This window comes from Octopus sinensis, linkage group LG1 (assembly GCF_006345805.1).
Source record: "Octopus sinensis linkage group LG1, ASM634580v1, whole genome shotgun sequence".
Taxonomy (NCBI): Eukaryota; Metazoa; Mollusca; class Cephalopoda; order Octopoda; family Octopodidae; genus Octopus; species Octopus sinensis.
In genome coordinates this window covers 40,979,342-41,003,252 of record NC_042997.1, presented here as the reverse complement: position 1 = coordinate 41,003,252, position 23,911 = coordinate 40,979,342, and the positions used below count along the sequence as shown (strand labels likewise).

At 38.2% G+C, this 23,911-nt stretch overlaps 1 protein-coding gene across 1 annotated transcript in view; it reads left to right on the top strand.

The window, feature by feature from the left end:
- The window catches only part of LOC115232537 (protein mono-ADP-ribosyltransferase PARP14-like), a 172,703-nt gene that overhangs the window by 6,837 nt on the left and 141,955 nt on the right, over nucleotides 1-23,911 (top strand). Inside the window, exons 6-8 of the mRNA XM_036502087.1 lie at nucleotides 442-663; nucleotides 4,758-4,812; nucleotides 10,158-10,348. Coding sequence (XP_036357980.1) covers nucleotides 442-663; nucleotides 4,758-4,812; nucleotides 10,158-10,348 — 468 coding nt within the window. The remainder of the gene's footprint in view (nucleotides 1-441; nucleotides 664-4,757; nucleotides 4,813-10,157; nucleotides 10,349-23,911) is intronic.

Sequence of the window (23,911 nt, the reverse complement as noted above, 5' to 3'; positions counted from 1 at the left end):
AGGGTTAGTAGTCCATGGGCATATGGCATAGTGGTTAAGAGTGCAGGCTATTAACACCAAAATTCTCAGTTCGATTCCAAGCAGTGACCTGAACAACAACAACAACGATGACAACACCACTACCACCACCAACAACAACAATAATAATTATAATAGTAATAATAACAACAACATCGAAAAATACTTTAGGAATGAGAACCCAGGTTTGAAATTTCCCCAAGACACCTGATGAAAGCTGGAGGGTATATCAGCCGAAACGTTGTTAACAACAAACAAGATGAGGACAAATATCTGTCAAATGTTAATAATGTACATAATTCCTCCTCTCTTAAATATAGAACTGAAAGAATATTTTCATTACAACTTAATGATTTCTTCCTGTAATAAGAAAATAATTTAATAAAATGTTAATTATCAATTACTAAACAATTATTTTTTCAGATATTGCAAAACTTGACTCGCATGGTAAACTCTTGTCTAGCAAATGCTTCATGTCTCGGGGCAGAAAGCCTTGCATTTCCTATATTAGGAGCTGGAGTATTGAATTATCCCATTGAAAAACTACCTGGAACTATGTATGAAGCAGTCAAAGAGTCAGCTCCAAAATACGATATCAAAGATGTTTACTTTGTTGTTTTCCCTAAAGACACAGAAATAGTAAAGGTTGGTTGACGTATTTGTTGTGCATTGTATCATGTTCCTCCTCCTCCTCATCATCATCATCATCACCATCATCATCATCATCACCATCACCACCACCACCACCACCATCGTCATCATCATTTACTGGGGAGCTGCACCAGGTTCCAATTTGATTTGGCATGGTTTCTATGGCTGGATTCCCTTCCTAACACCAACCCCTTCAAGTGTGTAGTAGTGCTTTTTACGTGCCATTGGCATGGGTGCTAGTTACACAATACTGGCATCAACCACATCTATGAGCCCACTTGGTTTAACAAGTCTTCTTAATCATGCTATATTACCAAAGCTCTCAGTCACTTGTCACTGTCTCTGTGAGGTCTAACTATGATTTCACTTGGCTTGATGAGGCATTTCAAACACAGCATATCGCCAAAGGTCTTGGTTACCTCTGTGAGGCTCAATGTTCTAAGGTCATACTTCACCACCTCATCCCATGTCTTCCTGGGTCTGTCTCTTTCACAGGTTCCCTCCACTATTAGAGTGTGTGGCACTTCTTCACACAGCTGTCCTTGTCCATGTGTATCCCATGACCATACCAGCACAGTCGTATCTCTTGCACACCACATCTGATGCTTCTTATGGTTAAGTTTTTTTCTCAAGATGTTTACACTCTGCCATGTATGCACACTGACATTGCACATCTAGCAAAGCATACTGGCTTCATTTCTCTCAAGCCTACACATGTCCTTGGCTGTTATAGCCCATGTAGCATGGCTGTTCACACACAGGCTTCATAAATCTGCCTTTCACTGAGAGAGGCCCTTTGTTGCTTGCAGGGGTAAGGGCTCTTGAACTTAGCCCAGCCTATTCGTATTCTCACGGCTATGCTCTCAGAGCTTCCACTCCCACTACCGACCTGGTCACCTAAGTAATGGATGTTATCAGCTACTTCTAGTTTACCCCGCTGGAATTTAACTCTACCTGTGATTCTGCCAGACACAAAAACTGATTTTCCTGTTAAACTTCCTCTGATATTGATGCACCTCTTATGTGCCCCACAACGTGCATTGGGTACATTTTATGGAGTTTTTACCTACACCGTTTCTATAGATTGAGCAGAACCTGAAGGGGTTTGTGATTTGTCTGCTCTTCTACATGCTAAGACTTTGGTTCTTGCTAAAATCCTCTAAGGCCTTTGATTCAAGACTTTGCTCCCACACTTAAAATTTCTTCTCTAGTTCAGGTAGTGATTCAGCTATATGAAGAATGTCATCGGTATAGAGAAACTCCCAGGGGCAGCCCATTTTAAATTCCTCTGTTATTGCCTGGAGGTCTATGATGAACAAGAGGGAGCTGAGGACTGATCATTAGTGAACTCCTACTTTTACCCTGAATTCTTGGCTATACTTGTTTCTAACCTTCACCTTACCTATAGCATCCATGTACATGTCTTGTACAGCACTCACCAACCACTCATCTATCTTTAGCTTCTGCATTGACCACCAGATAAGGGAGTGGGGGACCCTGTCAAAGGCTTTCTCCATGTCAACAAAAGCCAGATACAGGGGTTTATCTTTGGCTTTCTATTTCTCCTAAATTGCCTAACTATGAATATAGCATCAGTTGTGCTCTTGCCTGACACAAATCCAAACTGTATCTCATCAGATTGTGTCGTATAGCCAGCTGGAGACAATATCTCCTGGGACTAAATTACAGTAACATTAGTCCTAAACCAGGACTGACTACGAAATCCATACTTGTTGCAAAGTGTCCAATGGACAAGCCTGGCTATATTGTCATGGTGTCTCATATATTTCTTCTGGGCTAGTGGTGTACATTGGCTAGTAATATGCCATATGGTTTCACCGTTTTGTCCACAGATTCTGCACTTATCACTTTTTGCTGTGTTGTCTATTCTGTATTTTATGTAGTTTGTTCTTAGTGCTTGCTCTTGGGCAGCACAGATTAGTGTCTCTGTTTTTGGTTTTAAATCACTTTTAGTCATCCACAGCCATCATTTTTCTCTGTCTGTCTTATCTTCAACATCCCTATGAAATTGACCATGCATTTTACTTTTTAACCCACCTATTTTCAGTTTCATTCATTTTCAATTTTTTGTATAGTGCTTTATCTTTGCAATCTTTCATCCTACACAAGCCTGACCTTCTTACTTCTAATAATAGCAGTTCCATAGCATTGTTTACATACCATGCTATGTTGTTTTCTTCTGCTCTAATGCTGTGCTCGCATCCAATAAGTCCTCTTCCCCCTCTTTTTCTTGCTACATACAGTCTGTCTGTGTCACTTTTTTGCATGGAGTGCCCCATATCTAGTTAGCAACTTCCTTGTCTCTCTGTCTAAGCTGTTTAGTTCGTCTACTGTCCATGCGATTACTCCTGCTCCATATCTAAGGAGTGAAACTGCCCAGGTGTTGATAGCTGCAATCTTATTCCGTCCGTTTAATTTCGACTTAAGGATCAGACTCAGTCTGTGCAAGTACTCCTCCCTAAATTTTTCTGTCATTTCTTTTTCCATCAATTTATCCATTTCCAAAATACCCAAGAACTTATAGCCTGTCTCTTCTATCTGCTTCATAACATCCCCTGATGGTATCGATAGCTCGTCCATACATTTGATTTTGCCTCACCTCAAGACTAACACACCACACTTTCTCAATCTGAACTCCATTCTGATATCAGCACTGAAATTATACACCCTATCAACAAGGGAACTGACTTAGGCTTCATCTTTACCATAAAATTTGAGGTCATCCATGAATAACAAATGGTCGACATTTTGTTGGCGGCTTTTGAATACATACCCAGCCTTTGCTTTCCTAAGAATCAGTGTTAGTGGTATCAAGCACAGTACAAATATCAGTGGGGACAAGCAGTCCCCTTGGAAGATGCCCCTCCTAATTTCTACTGACCCTAAACTTCTGTATGCTGTCAGGTCCATCCTCCAATTCGCCATACTTTCTCCAAACAATCGCTCAACATTCGATGCAATACCAAATAGGTTCATACACTCCATAATCCAAGAATGTGGGATCATATCGTATGCCTTATGACATGGCTAAGTTACTTTTCCTCCTCTTGCAGTCTCTGAGCACAGTTTTATCTATCAGGAGTTGATCCTTGGTACCTCTGCACTTACGCTTGCAACCCTTCTGCTCATGTGGCAGGACTCCATTTTTTGCCAGATGTTCATACATTGACTCTGCGAGTATTCCAGTCAATAATTCCCACATAAGTGGCAAACAGGATATCAGCCTGTAATTGTCTACTGTATTGCCTTTTCCAATGTTTTTCAGGCACAGCACTGTCCTACCAAATGTCAACCACTCTGGTATTACTTTGTCAGCATTTGACCAAGTGTTGAGTTGCGCAACTATTCGGGCATGACATTCACCAAAACTTTTGTTCCAGTAGATTTAAACCCCATCTGGTCCCGGTGCTTTCCAGTTGCTAATTTTTTTGCTGATTTCTTTCATTTCCCTAACTGAAATGACTAGTTCTGCCTATTTTGGACAGACTACTGTTTGTTTCAGTTCTTGCAGCCATTCAGCATCCTTCTTGCGCTCCTTGTCTTTGCTCCAGATGTCACCCGAAAACCTTTCACTTTAAATGTTATTTGGTCACGCTACAAGAAAAAGAAGATAATTTTGAACAACTGCTTCAAAATCTCCAGCTTCTATTTCAGGATTACAAATTTACATCAAGCCAAAGTATTTCAACACAAATATTCTTCTTTTGTTTTAATTAGTTTTGAAAATAACGAAGAATAAAGTAAATTAGCTTTGTCATTATTGAGCTGGTGTTTGGACACAACATGGAATCTTGATACCAAATTCAATTCCGTGAATAATTTTTTACAGTCACTTAAACAAGCAAATTTCATTTCTTTTATTCTGTAAGTAAAAATTCCTCCCCAAACTACAGAATATTCAAAAGCCTGTCCATCATAGGAAGTTATTCTATGATACAATAAATGGAAATATTAATTTAAAACAATATTTGTGATAGAAACAATGAGTTAAAACATTGCATTGTAATTAGCAGAAATTAATTATTTTCTCATTGAGTAATGATAAATTATTTGCTTACTTTTAACAGAAATTTAAAGAATATTTCCAACAAATGTCAGCAGATGGCTCAGCTGTAACATCAGGTAAATTGTTTCTTTTTTCTTATATTAAATATCATTTAGGAAGAAACTAGGGACAGTTTTTCTGATCACCATCATCATCATCATCATCATCATCATCATTATTATTGAGTTAGAGAGGAGCACATGCCATCAAATTGACATTGGGGTACAAATATATGAAGCCCAATAAATGGTATTAGTTTTTGATTCACCCTCGTATGTTTTTAAACATTTTGAATTTGACATGTTTTGTACTCAACAATAACAACAAATCCAAAGAACAACACCTCTAAAATTATATTTAAAAAATAGGCAAATAAAGAAAAAAAGAGATATTTGTAGTTAAAAAAAAAGATTTTTGAGAAGAAATCAAAGAAATCATCAGCATCGTTTAACATCTGGCATAGGTTGTGTCAGGACACAGAAAGGGTCTCAATTAAAATGCTAATAGTGAGAATAACAACTTCTAAATACGGACAAGTTTTGGTCTGAGAATGGGAAAAATTGTGTCACAAGTGATTTTGTTTCCTTATGAGAAAAACTTATTCAGGAGTGGTGGGCAAGGTAGAAGATAGTGTACCTCTACCTTACAAAAAGGAAAGGGCTTTCTGCATGCCCTTAAAACAATGACTAAAAGAGGCATTAGCCAATGTATGAAACAACATTTTATTCATTGACCAGAAGAAAGCTTATGCTGCCATTTGCCTGACCTTCAAGACCAATGGTGAGACATGAGAGCAGGTAGAAAGAGGGCAAAAAACATTCACTCATGGGCCCTTAATGCATTGCATTGTCAAATGGGACACAAAAGCGACAGCAATGACAGCATCAACAGTGACCTTGATCCCTCGTCTGTTGTCACCTTTATAGGGTTAGTAGAGAGTGCAAAGGTAACCTTACTCAGGAAGGGTCAGTATAAATTTATAAATCCTAATGGGCCATGAAAACCTCAAGTCCATTCTAAGGCCATGACCCATGATGTGTTCAGAACACAAAGCAATAATTCTACTGCTGGAAGGCTGAGCCTCATGTCACGCTTAACCGTAAAGACTACAATAATTAACTGTGACAACTTAAAACTAATTACCCAAATGATGTGGGGTACGACATGTCACATACAACCTTAGAAATACTTGTGGGTGCCTTTGGATGCACCAAGTTTCCAGAAGAGATGTGACAAGGAGACACAGTACAGACAAGAGAAACATATAAGGAGAATCCACCACCACCACCACCACCACCCTCACACCCCAGATTCACTCAATTGAAGTTCACAGTTCTTTGTGAAACAAAAGAAGAACTGATGGAGCCATCATGTGCACCAAAAGAAGACAAAATTAAGCATCCGCAAGTTGAATGAAGAGGAGATGGACTCTGCTCTGATTTTGTGCAACACCCATACAAGAGAACACTAGCAAAAGAATCACATGAGCTATCCATGAACCACTAATGTGCAATTTTGTAGAGGATGTGGAATATTTCATCCTTGGGATAATAGTAAATTTGTCCAGTTGTACCTTTGAATATATGTTTCTTTACTACCCGCAAGGGGCTAAACACAGAGAGGACAAACAAGGACAGACAAATGGTTTAAGTCGATTACATCGACCCCAGTGCGTAACTGGTACTTAATTTATCAACCCCGAAAGGATGACAGGCAAAGTTGACCTCGGCTGAATTTGAACTCAGAATGTAACGGCAGACGAAATATGGCTACGCATTTCACCCAGCATGCTAACAGTTCTGCCAGAACACCACCTTATCTTTTTGTCCTGCACCTTTGAATATAGCAGTTTGAATGAGTGGCAGAAAGTCAATATTGTTGGGATATTCTGGTTCAACTTTCTGGTTCGACTTAGCTAAGTTGATTTCCCCCTCCACATGGGTTGCTTTCCTTAAATGCTTTCCAGGTCTTTGAATTAAATTATATTTTGCTTAAATTATTGTGTTTCATATATGTTTATATATTATTCCTTGTTTATGTTGAATTGTTATTGTGTTTGTTGCATAATGTGAAAGGGCCTCTGAGTCAACTTAGCAAAGACCAAAGTAGGCAAACAGACAGGACTGTAGTCGCTTCAATATATAGAAAAGGTGTATGTAGAAATTCCATACAGTGTACCTAGAGGTAGCAGATTGCTTCTGCTCTTTAGGTAGATTAATTAGCAGTGGAGGTGGATGTACTGAAAGTATAGTTGCTAGAAAAAAAACCAGCTTGAGAATGTTCAGAGACCTTCTACTTCTGTTAGTAACAAAAGTCTGCACATATTTTATACCTGCTTAGTGCTACCAGTTATCCTTCTCTTGAAACCACTTCATTTGACATCCATTCATCATTCTCAACAGCATCACTTCTGACATTATTTTCCACTGCATCAATATTTCTTGCACTTTCCATTGTGTTGTTGCCTTTATTGAACTCATAAAGCAAAATATGGCGAATATGCTCCTTTGCCTCTGTCATTATAGCTTTGAAAAAATAACTGTTAAAATCGAACTGCACTCTTCAAAACTTGCACTAAGAATAAGTAAAAGGTAAAATTACTACCTGCTTTGATAGCAAGTTAATGCAGGTAGTTTATCCCATACCCCTCTAACTTTGGTTCATGCAAATGAAAGAAATCACATTACTTATGGGATGATCCAACATATATATATATATATATATATATATATCATCATCGTTTAACGTCCGTTTTCCACGCTAGCATGGGTTGGACGGTTCGACTGGGTTCTGGCAAGCCAGGAGGCTGCACCAGGCCTCAATCTGATCTGGCAGTGTTTCTTCAGCTCGATGCCCTTCCTAACACCAACCACTCCGAGAGTGTAGTAAGTGCTTTTTACATGCCACCACCACAGGGGCCTGAGGAGCTGGCATTGACCATGTTCAGATGGTGCTTTTTATGTGCCACTGGCATGGGAGCCAGTCAAGGTGGCACTAGCATTGGCCATGTTTAGATGGTGCTTTTTACATGCCACCATGGGGATACATACATACATATATATATATTTCGTTCTTGGATTTCGCTTTCGGATTATAAGGCACATACCCAGACACAACAGTATATATATATATACATATATATAAACCATAAAAAATCAGAAGGCATGAGAAGTGAATATATATTTAATTACTTGTCAACCTTTTGGGGTGTATTTATAATTTCAGTGCATAATGAATTATTTGTACATGTCTGAACTAAAATGCATGTTAGGTATTATACAATACGATTGTACGAGTTCTGATCAATAAGTATCCGGACTGGGGCTATAAAAACAAAACTGCAATACATACCAATTTGGCATTTAATCTTCTTCAAAATAATCCCCTTCAGAAGTCACACACTTAATCCAGCACTGTTTCCAGTGATGGATGCATTCCTGGAACTCGTTTTCTGGGATAATCAGTAGCAGCCTTCTTGCATTCACTTTGATTTCTTTGACATCCTGAAACCTTCCTTTCAAATGATTTTTGGTAAGAGGAAAAAGTCAGAAGGGGCGAGATCTGGGAAATACCGTGGCTGCCAGACCTTGAGAATCCTGTGCCTAGCCAAAAACTGTTGCACAAACTGCACTGAATGGGCAGGTGCATTGTCATGGTGCAATTACCACTCACCAGATGCATCCAACTGTGGCCTTTTCCAATGAATAGCATCTGGCAAATGCTACAAAATGTCACAGAAGTACTCCTTGTTTACTGTCTGACCAGATGGAGCATACTCATGATGAACAAATCGCCTTGTAGTCAAAGGAAACGGTCAACAGTGTCTTCACATTGCTTCAAGTCATGCTTTCTTTGGTCTCAGAGAGGTTGGGGGTCTTCTTCTGCAAAGACAGAGCCTTTGTTTCAAGGTCATAGCCATAAACTCATGAGTTATCACTTGTTATGACTGTTTTCAAAAAGTTTTCATCGTTCTCAAGACAATCAAGGAGAACTTGTGCAACTGAAACCCAATGATGCATTTTACATGCCACCAGAACGGGAGCCAGTTAAGGGGCACTGGCCACAGCTATGATTTTGGTTTTACTTGACTCAACAGGTTTTCTTGAGCATATCATATCGCCCGACACATCAAAGGTACTCTTAAATGGGCCAGGCATGCAACATTGGCATTGGCCATGGCTGTGATCTCACTTTAGTTGTCAGGTCTTCTCAATCACAGCATATCTCCAAAGGTCTCGGTTTCCTGTCATTGCCTCTGTGAGGCCCAATGTTTGAAGGTCATGCTTCACCACCTCATCTCATGTCCTCCTGGGTCTACCTCTTCTACAGGTTCCTTACACAGTTAGGGTGTGGCACTTCCTCATGCAGTTGTCCTCATCCATACGTAACACATGACTGTGCCAACATAGACACCTCTCTTGCACACTACATTTGATGCTTCTTTTCTCTCAGGGTGCTCACACTCTGTTGTGTATGGACACTGACATTATACATCCAGCGGATCATACTAACCCCGTCTCTTTCAAGCCTACACATGTTTTCAGCAGTCATGGCTCTTGTGGTAGAGGTAGACCCAAGAAGACAGGAGACAAGGGCATGACCTTTACTGTCAGCATGTAAAAATCACGTTCTGAGTGTTGGGCCTCAATGCAGCAATGACAAATGACTGAGGCCCTTGACCATATGCCATACTTGAGAAGACCCATCATGCTGAGTGAAATCATAGTCATGGCAGATACTGGTGTCACACAAATGGCACCCATGCCAGTGGTATGTAAAAGCACCCATTACACTCCCAGAGTGGTTGGCGTTAAGAAGGGCATCCAGCTATAGAAAAATCAGAATGGACTCTGTTACAGCCCCTCAGCTTATCTGCCCTGGTCAAGCTATCCAATCTATACCAGCATGGACAATGGACTTTAAATGACAATGATGATGATAAGGATGACGATGATGATGATGATGACGATGATGATGATGACAACTATGATGATGATGACAACGATGATGACGATGATGACGACAATGATGATGATGATGATGATGATGATGAATTAGAGAGATTTGAAATTTGAATACAAACAAAGAAGAAATAATTTTAACAACACTCGATATCATTCACTATGCAGAGTCCCAGGATGGTAGCAGTGGTCTGAAATAGTCATATTGTAAATATGTACATAGGTACTTGATGGTGATGTATAGCAATAATTAAAGAGCAGTTGATATCACTCCCCACAGGGATAAGATGATAGTCTTTTTCAGGTTAACTTCATTATCTCAGGAATTGACACCTCTTCGCTAAACAGAAAAGCAAAGAACACTAGAATTAATATTGAATGTTGAAGTGTCAACACAAGAAGTCTTCTGCTGATTGCTTGGTTATTTTTCTTTGACAAAATGAATATTTCTTTTATTTCAGATGATGAAGATGACGAAGATGAAGAAATAGAAGATAATGTCTCTACTGGTCAACACGATGATGGTGTCACCTTGAAATTCTTTGCTAAATACCAAAATCTTGACAATGCTATAGAAACTGTTAAAAAAGAATACCTTTCTCTGTTGACCACTGAGGAAATACCATTTGATACAAATTTAACAGAATCTCGAGTAAGTTATCCACAATATTACAGAGTTTTTATTTATTCGCTTGTTTATTTATTATTGTCATCATTTTCTGATTGAATTGCATTTTATTTTCAATTTCCGACCAGGTTTCAACTAGAGACCTAAGTTACATAATGGAGGGAAAAAACTGAGAATGTGGGCAGTTGATGCCAACACAGTGTTTTGGGTCCCATAGATTGTTGGTTTCCCAGCATGGACAGAAACCACATGTTGAGCAAAAGAGTAAAAGCTTGCTTGATCTCGTTTTTCAGTATGAATGTATTATTATTATTATTACTATTATTAAGTGAAAGAGCAGTGCATGCCATCAAAGTGATACTGGGGTAAAATATATGAAGCCCAGTATACCCATCATGACTGCCCATCTGATAAGGGTACAACAGGCACATGCATCACAACTGTATGTGCATAACATGGTGACCTTATATCAAGATAAACAGCACATGACTTGCAGGTGGGGCCCAGTTAGAATTTTCTTCAGGTCGACTAGCCCATCCGGCTCAAAAGGTCCCTGAATAAGGGTTGTTTAAGGATGTAAAACGAAACACCCATATTTCCAAAAGTGAATTATTCAAACCCCAAAGAATTCCTCTCAACACATGGCTATGATGCTCCCCCACTAATTCAGCTCGTGATCAGAGATGCACATATCGTCACCCACTAAAGGACATGCTCAACTGGTTACGGTCAAACAATTTACAAGCAAATCTGTGATAGTGAGCAGAATATTTGCTGTTGCCCATCTTTTATATCAAGACAAAACATGCACAGGATAACACTTCATTCAGTTAAGACCACAAGCCATGAAAGTTACTGCCTATTATTTATTATTATTTTTTGTTTTTCTTTCAAGTTTGTTTCTACTTCTTGTTGGGTGTCTTCATGACACCTAGAGCAAAAAACTCACTGTGTACATAGATAAGCAAGAGGACATGAGTAAGCTTGCAAGGAATGAAACCAGTATGTTCCACTGGATGTGTAATGTCAGTGTGCATACACAACAGAGTGTAAGCACCCTGGGAGAAAAGATGGATTTAAGAAGCACCAGATGTGGTGAGCAAGAGAGACGACTGTGCTGGTATGGTCATGTGTTGCAAATGAATGAGGACAGCTGTGTGAAAAAGTGTTACACCCTAGCAGTTGAGGGAACCTGTGGAAGAGGTAGACTCAGGAAATCCTGGAATGAGCTGGTGAGGCACAACCTTCGAACATTGGGCCTTACTGAGGCAATGACTAGTGACCGTGACTTTTGGAGACATACTGTTCTTGAGAAGATCCGGCAAGCCAAGTGAGACCATACCATACCCCATGGCCTATGCCAGTGGGTGTAACCAGTCCATTTATGAATACCCCTCATTCATTGGACAATAAACCTTGCTTGTGAAGACCTACAAAGGTGAGTGAAATCAAAATCAAAATTGCTGACATGTCCAACGACAGTACCACCTAATTGGCACTCATGCCAGTGGAATGTTAAAAGCACATCCGAGTGTGGGATGTAACTGGGCCACTCATGAGTACCCCTCATTCCTTGGACAATGAACTTTGCTTGTGAAGACCTATTGAGGTAAATGAAAACAAATCAAAATCACTGACGTGGTTGAGGACAGTACCGACTGATTAGCACTGGTGCCAGTGGAACATTGAAAGCACATCTGAGCGTGATCGTTGCCACGACCACGGATTGGCTCCCATGCCAGTGAAAAGCACCATTCAAGCATGATCATTGCCAGTATCGCCTTAACGGCACATGTGCTGGTAGCACATGAAAACCAACATTTGAGCGTGGCCATTGTCAGTGCTTCTGGACTGGTTCCCATGCAGGAAGCACATAAAAACACCTTTTGAGCATGAGCGTGGTCGTTGCCAGAACCACCTAACTGGCCTTCGTGCCGGTGGCACATAAAAAGCACCCACTATACTCTCGGTGTGGTTGGCATTAGGAAGGGCATCCAGCTATAGAAACTTTGCCAGACCAGATTGAGCCTGGTGCAGCCTCTAGCTCACCAGTCCTCATTCAAACCATCCAACCCATGCCATCATGGAAAGCAGATGTTAAATGACAATGATGATGACACCAGCTTGTTCATTTACAAAATCAAATGAATTTTTGTAGAAAGCAAAATTTGTAATTCAAACTTCAGGAAACCTGCCAGTCACCTGTTCGCCTATCAGACTGGTGGGCACACTAGTCAGATTGACAACATTCTCTCTAGGAAACAGGAAAGATGGCTGCTCATAAATGCCAAAATTTTCCCAGGTGAAGAAAATCACCCCACAAAATAGGTTAGTGGTTATTGTGTTCAGGATCAGGGCTAAATGGCTGCCCAGAAGATAGCAAGGAAGGGTCTGGAAGCTTAAGGATTTTGTGAGTGGACAGATGAAAAAGAAGAGACCATAGCATCACATAATGTGGAAGACAACTGGAGGTTCCTACAGGATAACCTGTTGAGGGTTACTGACCAGATCTGTGGTTGGTACAAAGTCCCCAGTTGACCTAAGGAAACATAGTAATGGAACAATGTAATTTACAGGTCTGGAAGGATTGGAATTGTAGTGGTAGCAGGGAATTGTATCAGATTGCCAGAAGGGAAGCTTGGAGACAAGTTTACATAGCCAGAGGGGAAGTAGAAAAGAATAGATTTACAAACATTCTGCATTTGGAGGATCAGAGACTTGAAGTGTTTTGAATTGCAAGATAGTGTGTGAGAGAGAATCATGATGTCATAGGAGAGAAATGTGTCTGCATGGGTGATGGTGCACATGCTTTTAATGATTCTGCAAAGAAAAAGATACCACTATGAAAGGTTGCTAAAAGAAGAGAATGAATGGGAGAAAGAGAGTCTGCCAAATGTCGACCAGACTGAAGGATCAGCTATCCAAATTGACAGTACCTTGGTAGATAAAGCAATTAAGGATCTGAAGACAGGGAAAGCCCCCTGCCCATCAGGAATAATTCTTGAGATACTTAAAATATCTGGCTGTGTAGGCTATGGTCTAGACACCCCTATAGTCAATGAGGTGGTACATGAAGAAGTCATACTCAATGACTGACGTAGCAGTACCAAGTCGACTGCCACAAAGGTAAAGGTGATGCATTAGATACGAATAATTACAGAGGTATCAAATTGTTGGATCAGGTGATGAAAGCCACGGAGAGGGTCATAGCCCAACTAATTAGGGAGGGAATTAGTTTAGATGAAGTGCAGTTTGGGTTTGTGCCAGGGAGGAAGCACCACTGATGCTATATTTCTGGTAAGATAACTGCAGGAGAAACTCCCAGCCAAAGATAAACCTCTGTACTCGGCTTTTGTTGGCATGGAGAAAGCTTTTGACAGGGTCCTCCAATTCCTTATCTGGGGTTAATGCAGAAACTAGGGATAGGCGAGTTGTTAGTGAAAGTTGTACAAGCCATGTACAAAGATGTTGTCAGTAAGGTGAGGGTCGGCAACAAGTATAGCAAAGAATTCAGGGTACAAGTAGGGATTCACCAAGAATCAGTCCTCAGCCTCTTCTTGTTCATTATAGACTTCCAGGCAATAACAGAGGAATTCAAGACAGGCTGCTCCTGGGAGCTCCTCTATGCTGATGACCTTGCTCTTATAGCTGAGTCACTACCAGAACTAGAGAAGACGTTCCAGGTATGGAAGCACGGTCTAGAATTGAAGGGCCTTAGAGTTAACCTGGAAAAAACCAAAGTCTTAGTAAATAGGAAGGTAGATAAATCACAAATCTCTTCAGGTAGATGACCCTGCTCAATCTATAGAAAAGGTGTAGGTAGTAACTCTGTAAAATGCACTTGGTGTAAGTTTTGGAAACATAAATGGTTCAGCAGAGGAAGGTTAACTGGGAAGATAGGTTTTGTGTGTGGAAAGTGGACAGGTACAATAAGCACCAAACATGAACAGGAAATAGATTCCATCACATGCCAGTGGAGAAAACTGGAAGTAGTCAATAGCTTCCATTGCCTAGGTGATCAAGTCAGTTGCAGAGCTGGATGCTCTGAGACGATAGCTGCTAGAATACGAATAGGCTGGGCAAAGTTCAGAGTGCTCCTTCCTTTACTGGTAACAAAGGTCCTCTCACTCAGAGTGAAAGGCAGACTGTATGATGCCTGTATACAAACAGCTATAGTACACGGCAGTGAAACATGGACTGTGAGTGCTGAGGACTTGCATAGGCTTGAAAGAAATGAAGCTAGTATGCTTCACTGGATGTGTAATGTTAGTGTGCATGCATGACAAAGTATCAGCATCCTGAGAGAAAAGTTGGATATAAGAAGCATCAGATGTGGTGCGCAAGAGACACGACTGTGCTTGTATGGCCGTGTGATGCGTATGGATGAGGACAGATGTGTGAACAAGTGTTACAATCTAGTGGTGGAAGGTTAGACCTAGGAAGGCATAGAATGAGGTGGTGAAGTACGCTCTTTGACTGTTGGGCCCCACAGAGGCAATGACAAGCGACCAAGACAGTGCTTAAGAAACCTCTAAAGAAAAAAAAAGCCAAGTGAGATCATACTTGTGGCTGATGCCTGTGTCGCATAAAGTGGCCCATTAAAAGCACCCTTCAATCTTTGGATGATATGCTGTACTCATGAAGACCTGTTGAAACGAGTAATGTCATGGCCGATGCTAGTGCTGTCTGACTGGCACCCATCCTGACGGCATGTCAAAAGTACTGTTCGAGTGTTTGGCCTCATGGAGGCAGTGACAGGTAACCAAGACCCTTGGCGATGTACCATACTTGTGTTGATTTGTCAAGCCAAGTGAGACGGTAGTCATGGCTGATGCTGGTGTGAGGTCAATGGCATCCATGCCAGTGGCACGTAAAAAGCACTCGCAACACTCTTGAAGTGGTTAATGATAGGAAGGGCATCCAGCTGTAGGAACCAAGCCAGATCAGACTGGAGCCTTGTGTGCCTCCCCCACCATCTCACCCAGCTTACCAAGTTTTCAGTCAAAGCATTCAACTCATGCCAGCATAGAAAGCAGATGTTAAATGATGATGATGATGATGGTGGTGGTGATGGTGGTTATCATTCTCACATCAACAATTTTCTACTCAGTACGTAACATAATTTTCAGTTTCTTTTTTGATTAGTCCAAATCTTCTTACAATCACTGGCTTCATAATCACATTGATATACCACATTTTCCAATTTCAATGAGCATCTCTTTATATTATTATTATTATTATTATAATAATAATAATAATAATAATAATAATAATTGTGTACAGTGCTCAGGTGCACTACAACTCATCTAAAGTGTATGTATAATCAGGTGTAGTTTCGGCGGATTTCGGAAAGCATGAGGGCCTTAAAGGATGCAGTGTCATGGCAGTCAACAACTGACGCAGGCAGTTTATTCCATGCTTCAGCAACTCTGAGCGTGAAAAAATGTTTCCAAAAGTCATGGGAGCTGTGTTGTTTTCTGACTTTGTAGGCATGTCCACGTGTGTTAGACACATGGAGATCAAAAAGGTGTTCAGTGTTGTTGTTGGTGAGGTGGTTGATAACTTTGAGGGTGTTTACCAAGTCCGTCGCCAGACGCTGGAGCTTCAGTGAATCCATGCCCAGGGAAACAAGGCGCTCAGAATATGGTAGGTGTCTGATGGAAGGTATGCGTTTATCATTCAGTAGTTTTATTTTTATAACGTGCTTTCACTTCACTACCGAGCGCAGCTCTGTGTGCCTTGGGTATGTGCTGTGGTTTGTTGTGATGCTCTGATGGTTACTGTATTGAAAGTGTTTTGCGTAGGATGTGTGCAGTGCCTAGTAGTGCAATTTTCTGTATGTTATATGTGTTCGTAAGTCCTGGTGTTTTAGTTATGCATTTGTCTGAATATTTTTTTATCATGCCTAATGCATCTACTATGATAGGAATTGTTTCTGTTTTTAGATTCCACATTCTAGTTACCTCTGTTTCCAGGTCTTTGTATTTCGAAAGTTTCTCCATTTCTTTTAGAGACACGTTGTCATCTGCTGGTATTGATACATCAATTAGAAAGCATTTTTTTCTTCATGATCTCTGACAACTATATCTGGTCTATTGGCCTTAATTTCTTGATCTGTGTGTATTGGCATATCCCAGAGTATGGTTGCTTTCTCGTTTTCTGTGACCTTTTCTAGTGTGTGCCTATACCATCTTTTTTCTGTTGTTATTCCATAATGTTGGCATAGCTTCCAGTGTATGTAGGTTCCAACTCTGTCATGTCTGTGAATATATTCCTTCTTAGCCAGGACTGGGCAGCCAGAGATAATATGATTTATTGTTTCTTGTCCATCTCCACATATTCTGCAGTTACTTGTTATATTTCTTTTCATTACATGTTTTTGGTAATTTCTAGTGGGGAGGCTTTGGTCTTGTGCTGCTATTAAAAATCCCTCTGTCTCTGCTTTCAATCCTGAGCTTCTCATCCACTGCTGGGATTTTTCTTTGTCTATTTCTTTTGCATTTAGTTTAATCCAGTACTTGCCATGAAGGGGCTTTTCTTGCCATCGTTTTATCATGGTCCGTTGCTGTTCTAGTTTTAGTTTTGATTTCATTTGCTTTATAGCTTTTGTTATGTTTTCTTCTTCTTCTTCATATTTGTTAGGTAGTATGATTTCTTGTTTGCATTTGTCAGCTTCTTTAATTACTGAGAACAATTTTTTATTTTTCTTATGATTTGCCGCTATTTGTATCAGTTTTCCTTCCTTCTGAAGTAGATATTTTTGCAGTCCTATGGTGGTTATTTTAAAATAGTTTTCCAGCTTTATAAGGCCTCTACCACCTTCTATACGTTGTATATATAGCCTTTCTATGTCAGATTTTGGGTGATGCATCCTAGATCCTGTCATTATTTTTCTTGTTTTCCTATTATTTTGGTTAGTTCATTTAGCATCCAGTTAAGGATATTGTAGCTGTAACTTATAACTGGGACGGTTAAAGTGTTAATATCTATTATCTTGTTTTTAGCATTGAGCTCTGTTTTTAGTATTGATCTAACTCATCTATAGTATTCTTTCTTTATTTTTTCTTTCATTTGTGTGCATTGTCTTATCTAGTTCATGGATTCCTAAGTATTTGTAAGTTTGGCTTTGGTCTAATTCTCTTATTTCATTGGCTTTATCTAGTGTGATGTTGCTACTCTTAACTAGTTTTCCTCTTTTCAGGGTTACTTTGGCGCATATTTCTAATCCAAATTTCATATCTATTTCTTCGGTGAATCCATGAACTGTCTTTAGTAGTGTTTCCAGCTGTTTGTCATTTGTAGCATAATAGTTTTAGGTCATCCATATATAAAAGGTGGCTGATTATTATTATTATTGTTGTTGTTGTTATTATTATTTTCATATGCACACAACAGATTACACCATTGGAAATGAAAATAATCCTAACATCGTGCTACAACAAGTAACCTTAGATGCCTAGAACCCTCTTGAGTATCCTGGCAGTCCCTAATAACACCATTTGCTGGAGCTGTACTAAACTAGGTTTTATGCCTATTTCCTCTACCTACTCAAATATTTAGGGACAGTTCCTAATGCCCCTATAACTACAGGGATACATTTTACCTACCCTTTCCATAATCTATGTAATTCAATGACTAGGTCCTGATACTTTACAATTTTTTGTATACCTTTCATATTGATTTTTTTCATCATTTAGGACTGTAAAGTCAATTATCTGGCACACTTTCTATTGTCTTTATCTACTATTACTACTACTACTACTACTACTACCACCACCACCACCAAATCAGGCCTTCTAGCTTCTATTATTCTGTCAGTCTGAATGTTAAAGTCCCACAACATCTTATATTTCTTACTTTTTAATAATTTACTAGGTTCATGCTAATATCATTTATCAGTATGGTCAAATCCTAGCTTTCTACAGACCGTCCAGTGGATTGCTCTCTCTAGGTTATCTTTTCTTGTATTCTTTCTGTGCCATCATGCTACATTCACTTTCTATAATAACACTTTCCCTTTTTCATTTGCATAACTCACATTGGGAATCTACTTGGTTTTTGTCTATCTTGGCTTTTATCCAATTAGTCATTAGCACTTGATCTTGTGCTGCTACTACCTAGCTTTCTGTTTCCCTTTCAGCTTTCCTTTCTTCAACCACAACCATGTTTTATGACTATTATTTGCTGCAAATATCTTTGAGAATCTACCATGCAAAGCCTTCTCCTGCCAATCAGATAACTTTTGTTCTTTTTCTGGTTTTTTCACTTACTTTCTTTTTGGGGTTTCCCTATGTATTGCTGTGACTTTAACATCTCTTAATGAACTGGCTTCACTATTACCTACATAGGAGTCTATATTGACTCTAGCTCCATGCGGTCTTTTACCAATATTAATTCCCTTATTATTATCAGTCCTCTTATTATTATTAGTATTACTTCCACCTTAGTGAAGGCGGAGGTATTGTTTTCAGTCTTGTTTGTTTGTTTGTCTATGGACAAGATATCTCAAGAACCGCTAGCATGAATGGATTAAATTTTGGGATCTATCCGATACCGGACAAGGAGTCTGGATTATTTGTTATCTTTACTTTACATGATTATGATCTTACGTTCACTTTCAAGTCTTTCTCAATTATCTCCCTTTAGGTTGTTTCTAAAGTTTTATTTTCATTTCTCTATCATTAATTTTACTTGCACCTTTATCTTAATAGAAACTGATGGATAAACAAATCAAACTACATTAACAAACAGCAGTAAAACCATTCAGAAATTAAATAACATTAACATATTTTTATAATGTATATATCATATATTAAAAGTATAAGGTGTGTTATGAGAATTTATAGAACAAATATCCTACAGAAACTGAACAAACTGTTAAAGATGGAGAAAAGAAGATGTTAAAAGTTTGAAAAGAATTTAATCCATGCATACAATCGTTTCGAACAGCAATATTAACATGAAAATAACATGGTAGAAAAATTAGAAATCAATTTAATTATAATTAAATTAATTACATATTACTCTTCTCCTCTGTGCAAAAAAAAGAATACATCAAAAAATAATTTTATTATTGTCACAGAAGACTTGATGGAGTGAATAGCACATAACATATTCAGATATACTTATTATATATGCTAAGATAGTGTTATTGAGTCATAGTTGTGTATGAACTAAAACTGATGCAGCTAATGGTTACTTTAAAATACAAGTGTAAGATGTTTAAGAAACATTTTCTCTATATAATAATAAGTAATTAAGTGATATACACTCGATATAAATATAAGGCATTTATTATAAGAAGTAATATATATATATATATAAGCATCAAATGGGACAGCATAGCTATATTTAAATTAATATCTGATTTGACAGTTATAAGTGGTAAGAAATATTAAGTATGGTGTATATTTAAAGAAATTATTTTTTAAAAAATTCTTGTTTGAAAATAAGAAATAGGAAATAGTTAATACAGTTTTATTTAAGCTACTTGAATTATAAACAAAAAATATATACGGAGTTGCGATGGAGTAATTAATAGCTAATAAAATACATGTGCCCTTTTTAAAGCCTAACCAGGTTCATGGACCTGGTTTCCTGGTTTCTATGGCATATGTGTTCCCCAGCTGGATGGGACGCCAGTCCATCATAGCGTTACTCATTTTTGCCAGCTGAGTGGACTGGAACAACGTGAAATGAAGTGTTTTGCTCAAGAACACAATGCGTCACCCGGTCCAGGAATCGAAACCACAATCTTACAATCATGATGCTGACACCCTAATCACTAAGCCACGTGCCTCCACAATCAATAGCTAATACAATAGGGAAAGTTTTTTTAGTGAAAAAACTAATATTTGTTTGTGTGAAATAAATATAAGATAAAGATAGAAGAATAGTTGTTAATATTACAGAATAAAGAAAGAAATTACTTGCTGTGGTTAAGAATATTGAAAAAAACCGTTCGATGATAATCAAGTGTTTTTGAGAGGTTGAGAAAAAATAACAATGTATGGGAAATACGGCTGAGACCAAGTCGTAAAAGTGTTATTTTAAAAAATTGTACGTTTCTATATTTTGTAGGTTGACTATGTCTTTGTATAAATATTAAAAATTTCAATATGAGTCGAGAATCTAGTTTGGCATAAAGGAGGTGAAAAATCTATAGTAATATTTTATAAATAATTTCCTAACTAATATAAGGTAATGTGAACGTGAATATAAGAAAATTATAATTACATTGATTTCTAATTTTCCTATTATGTTATTGACATGTTTATGTTTCTGTTTGAAACAATCGCATGCATGGATTAAATTCTTTTCAAACTTTTAACATCTTCTTTTCTCCATCTTTAACAGTATAGGATATTTGTTCTATAAACTCTTTTTTTTTCTTCTTTTAGTTTCAGCTCAGAGCTGCGGCCATGCTGGTGCACCGCCGTTTTGTGCTACACTGTTATTACTAAGAGCCTCCTCTAATATGTGGCACTTGGTGAAGAATGGAGTTTGATATAGCTACTCTCATTTGCACCTCTTGCTGTGAGGTAGGTTCATCTGGGACTCTCGACAGGAAGATGTCCAGCTTTGATTTAAAAACTGCTACATCTACTTTGTGCAAGTTCTTCAGACTCTTTGAGAGAATATTGAAAAGCTGTGGGCCCTTGAAACCCAGGCTGTTGCAGTAACTGGTCCTGAAGCGTGATGGCATTGCTGGGATCTTTGGCACTATGCAGCGTCGTCCCGTTCTGGCATTGGTGTAGCTGTCAGTGCCAAAATTTGGCACAATTCCTTCCAGGATCTTCAAGATATATATTACTGCATGCCTCTCCCATCTTCTCTCCAGGGAGTAGAGTCTTAGCTGTTTCTCATAACACACCTTATACTTGTAGCATTTTCATATTCACTATTCTTACAACAGTAAGCGACCAATGAAATATGAAGAATCTTTATAAGAAACCGACCTTTGGAACCAACCAAAATAAAGGATGAAAGAGAACTCAACTTTCTCTCACATATATTATATATTATACATACATATTAACGCTTTACAGTATACTTACATATATACACACATCTATACATCGATCTAAAACAACAGGAATATCAAAGGTAGGCTGTAATTTAAGAGAAGAGAAAACGAAAAGGTCTCATGCTATTCGTTTAAAAATTCCTGAGTAGAACTTTATTAACCCTATCTTTGAAACTATTTTGAATGGTGAAATTGTTGACTTTGGCTTGTATTAGATAAGGATATACTATTTTTTACCGTTACTAAATTTTATACTGCCACCTTCACATTCCATGACTACCATTGGGATCGATCAGGTACTGGACAAGGATTCTGGATTATTTTTTGGGTTGTTTTTTTTTTTTGCTTAATTTTTGAGAGCCATTGGATTCATTTTTAGATATTCTCATTTTAAAAACCATCTCTGGTTAATCATTGAGAGGACATTGGTGTTACCTTGGTGGAAATTTGTGCTCTCGTAGTGCTCTTGTTGATAATGTCATGCAGTGAACAACCCTGCTCTGAGCATGGCCCTGTTGTTTGAGAAACAATAGATGAGAGAGAGCGCTTGCCCTTGCTGGTCAGGACCATTGAGTTTTAGTGGAGTTTCCTACTTTGCCTTTGAAGCAGTTAGCCTTCCTTTTGGCAAATTCTATTGTTATTTGTAAACCCTTACCATGTTTATCATTTTCTTATTGTCTTTGTCTTTCTTTGAACCTAGTGGCTAATAAAAAAATCATCACCACCAGCACCACCATCATTATCATCATTATTATTTTGAGGTGGCAGACCAGTAGAATTCTAAGAACATTGGTAAAATTGCCTTGCAGTATTGCAGGATTTTGGCTTTTTGCATGCTGAGTTCAAACCCTGTGGTGGTCTTCATTACCTTTCATCCCTTTGGGATAAATAAAATGAAAAACTAGGTTTGTTTGTATATAAACTAAAATCTTCCCATCAAAACTTTCTATTATTATTATTATTATTATTATTATTATTATTATTATTATCAATATCATTATTATTATTATTATTATTATTAATATCATTATTATTATTATTATTATTATTAATATCATTATCATTATTATTATGAATATCATTATTATTATTATTATTATTATTATTATTATTATATTTTAAAAGGTAAACAGATAAGACAAATAGCGCGATGCAATTGCAATAGCTATTTTTATTGGTTGAAGGATATTTCAACAGTAAGCCTGTCTTTGTTGAGTTCAAAATGCAAAGTGATAAAAATTCAAAATTATAGAAATCTAAATCCAAAGTATGAATGAGAGCAACCAGTGTCCAAACGTTGATGGAATGACATCATCGGTCTTTAAGTTTCAATTTTATAACAGACAAAATGAAAAAGACAGAAAAATAGAGGAATGAAAAATTAAAAGGAAAAAGAAAAAGACTATCTAATCAAACAGTTTTGTATGAATTTGATGATATTCTCCTGTCATTTTATTCATTCCTCCAGGGCGTGATGTTAATAACCCGCAAACATATTTCTCCTCATGCATTTTGAGAAGTGAAAGTGAAGCAGATTCAGAATATTTTCTGAGAATATGCACTTTCAAGTCTTCTTCATAATTGCAGCCGCTTGAAGCGAAATGTTCAGCAAGTTCTGTCGAACTACTCTAATATTAATGTGCCTGACATCATATCTGTGCCCATTAAGTCTTTTGTTTGATTGTTCTGATGTACAACCAACATAAACCAAGTTGTGTTTCATGCATCCTGCTGCATACACCAAATGGGAATCTCTATATATCCCACCTTCTGTATAAATCATAACATTTCTGTTATGATTCCTGATGGAATTCCCTTGACTCATGTTGTTGCACAATGAACAGGGCTTACCTTTTTTTTACGACTGGTTTTCAAGGCACAGCATGCAGATACTCCAATGTTAGTTTCCTTGGAGTCAGAAATAAAGGTCAACAATTCTCTTATATTTCTACACTATCTAACGGCTAGAATGGGTGGCTGAGGAAATTTCTGTTTGAAACAGGGATATTTTTCTGCCACATGCTGGTATCTTTCAGGCAACACTTTTGAAATGCCAGAGAAATTTCAGTGCTAGAATTTCTCTCACATATTGTATTGTGTTTGACTTTGTTTGCTAATCTCTTATAAACATAAACGGCAAAATTTTTCAGTTAGAGAGCTTGCACTTTCTATGGTCATTGAAAACCATCCAAAGGTGGTCGTGCACATCTTTACATTTCCTCAGTCACCCTGCAAAGCCATTCAAAAATCAATAGAAGTGACTTCTTTGTGAATTTTCTATCCAAAACCCAATCAAAATGCCCGAAACTTGATATGCCAATTGAATGCCAGCTAGCTGTATGAGATTGGTCAGAGATTTGGACAGTACTCGCGTGTATGTGCACACGCACGCAGCTGTATATGCATGCACTAGCACTATGACCCGGCTTAGCTATGTCATTTGCTATTTCCTTTTATCATGATTCACTGTAACTGCATTTGACATAATGATGAACAGAAGCATTTGTATGTTTCCAGTTATCACCTCTGTCAGTACAAATCATTTTAAAGCCCCAAATCCA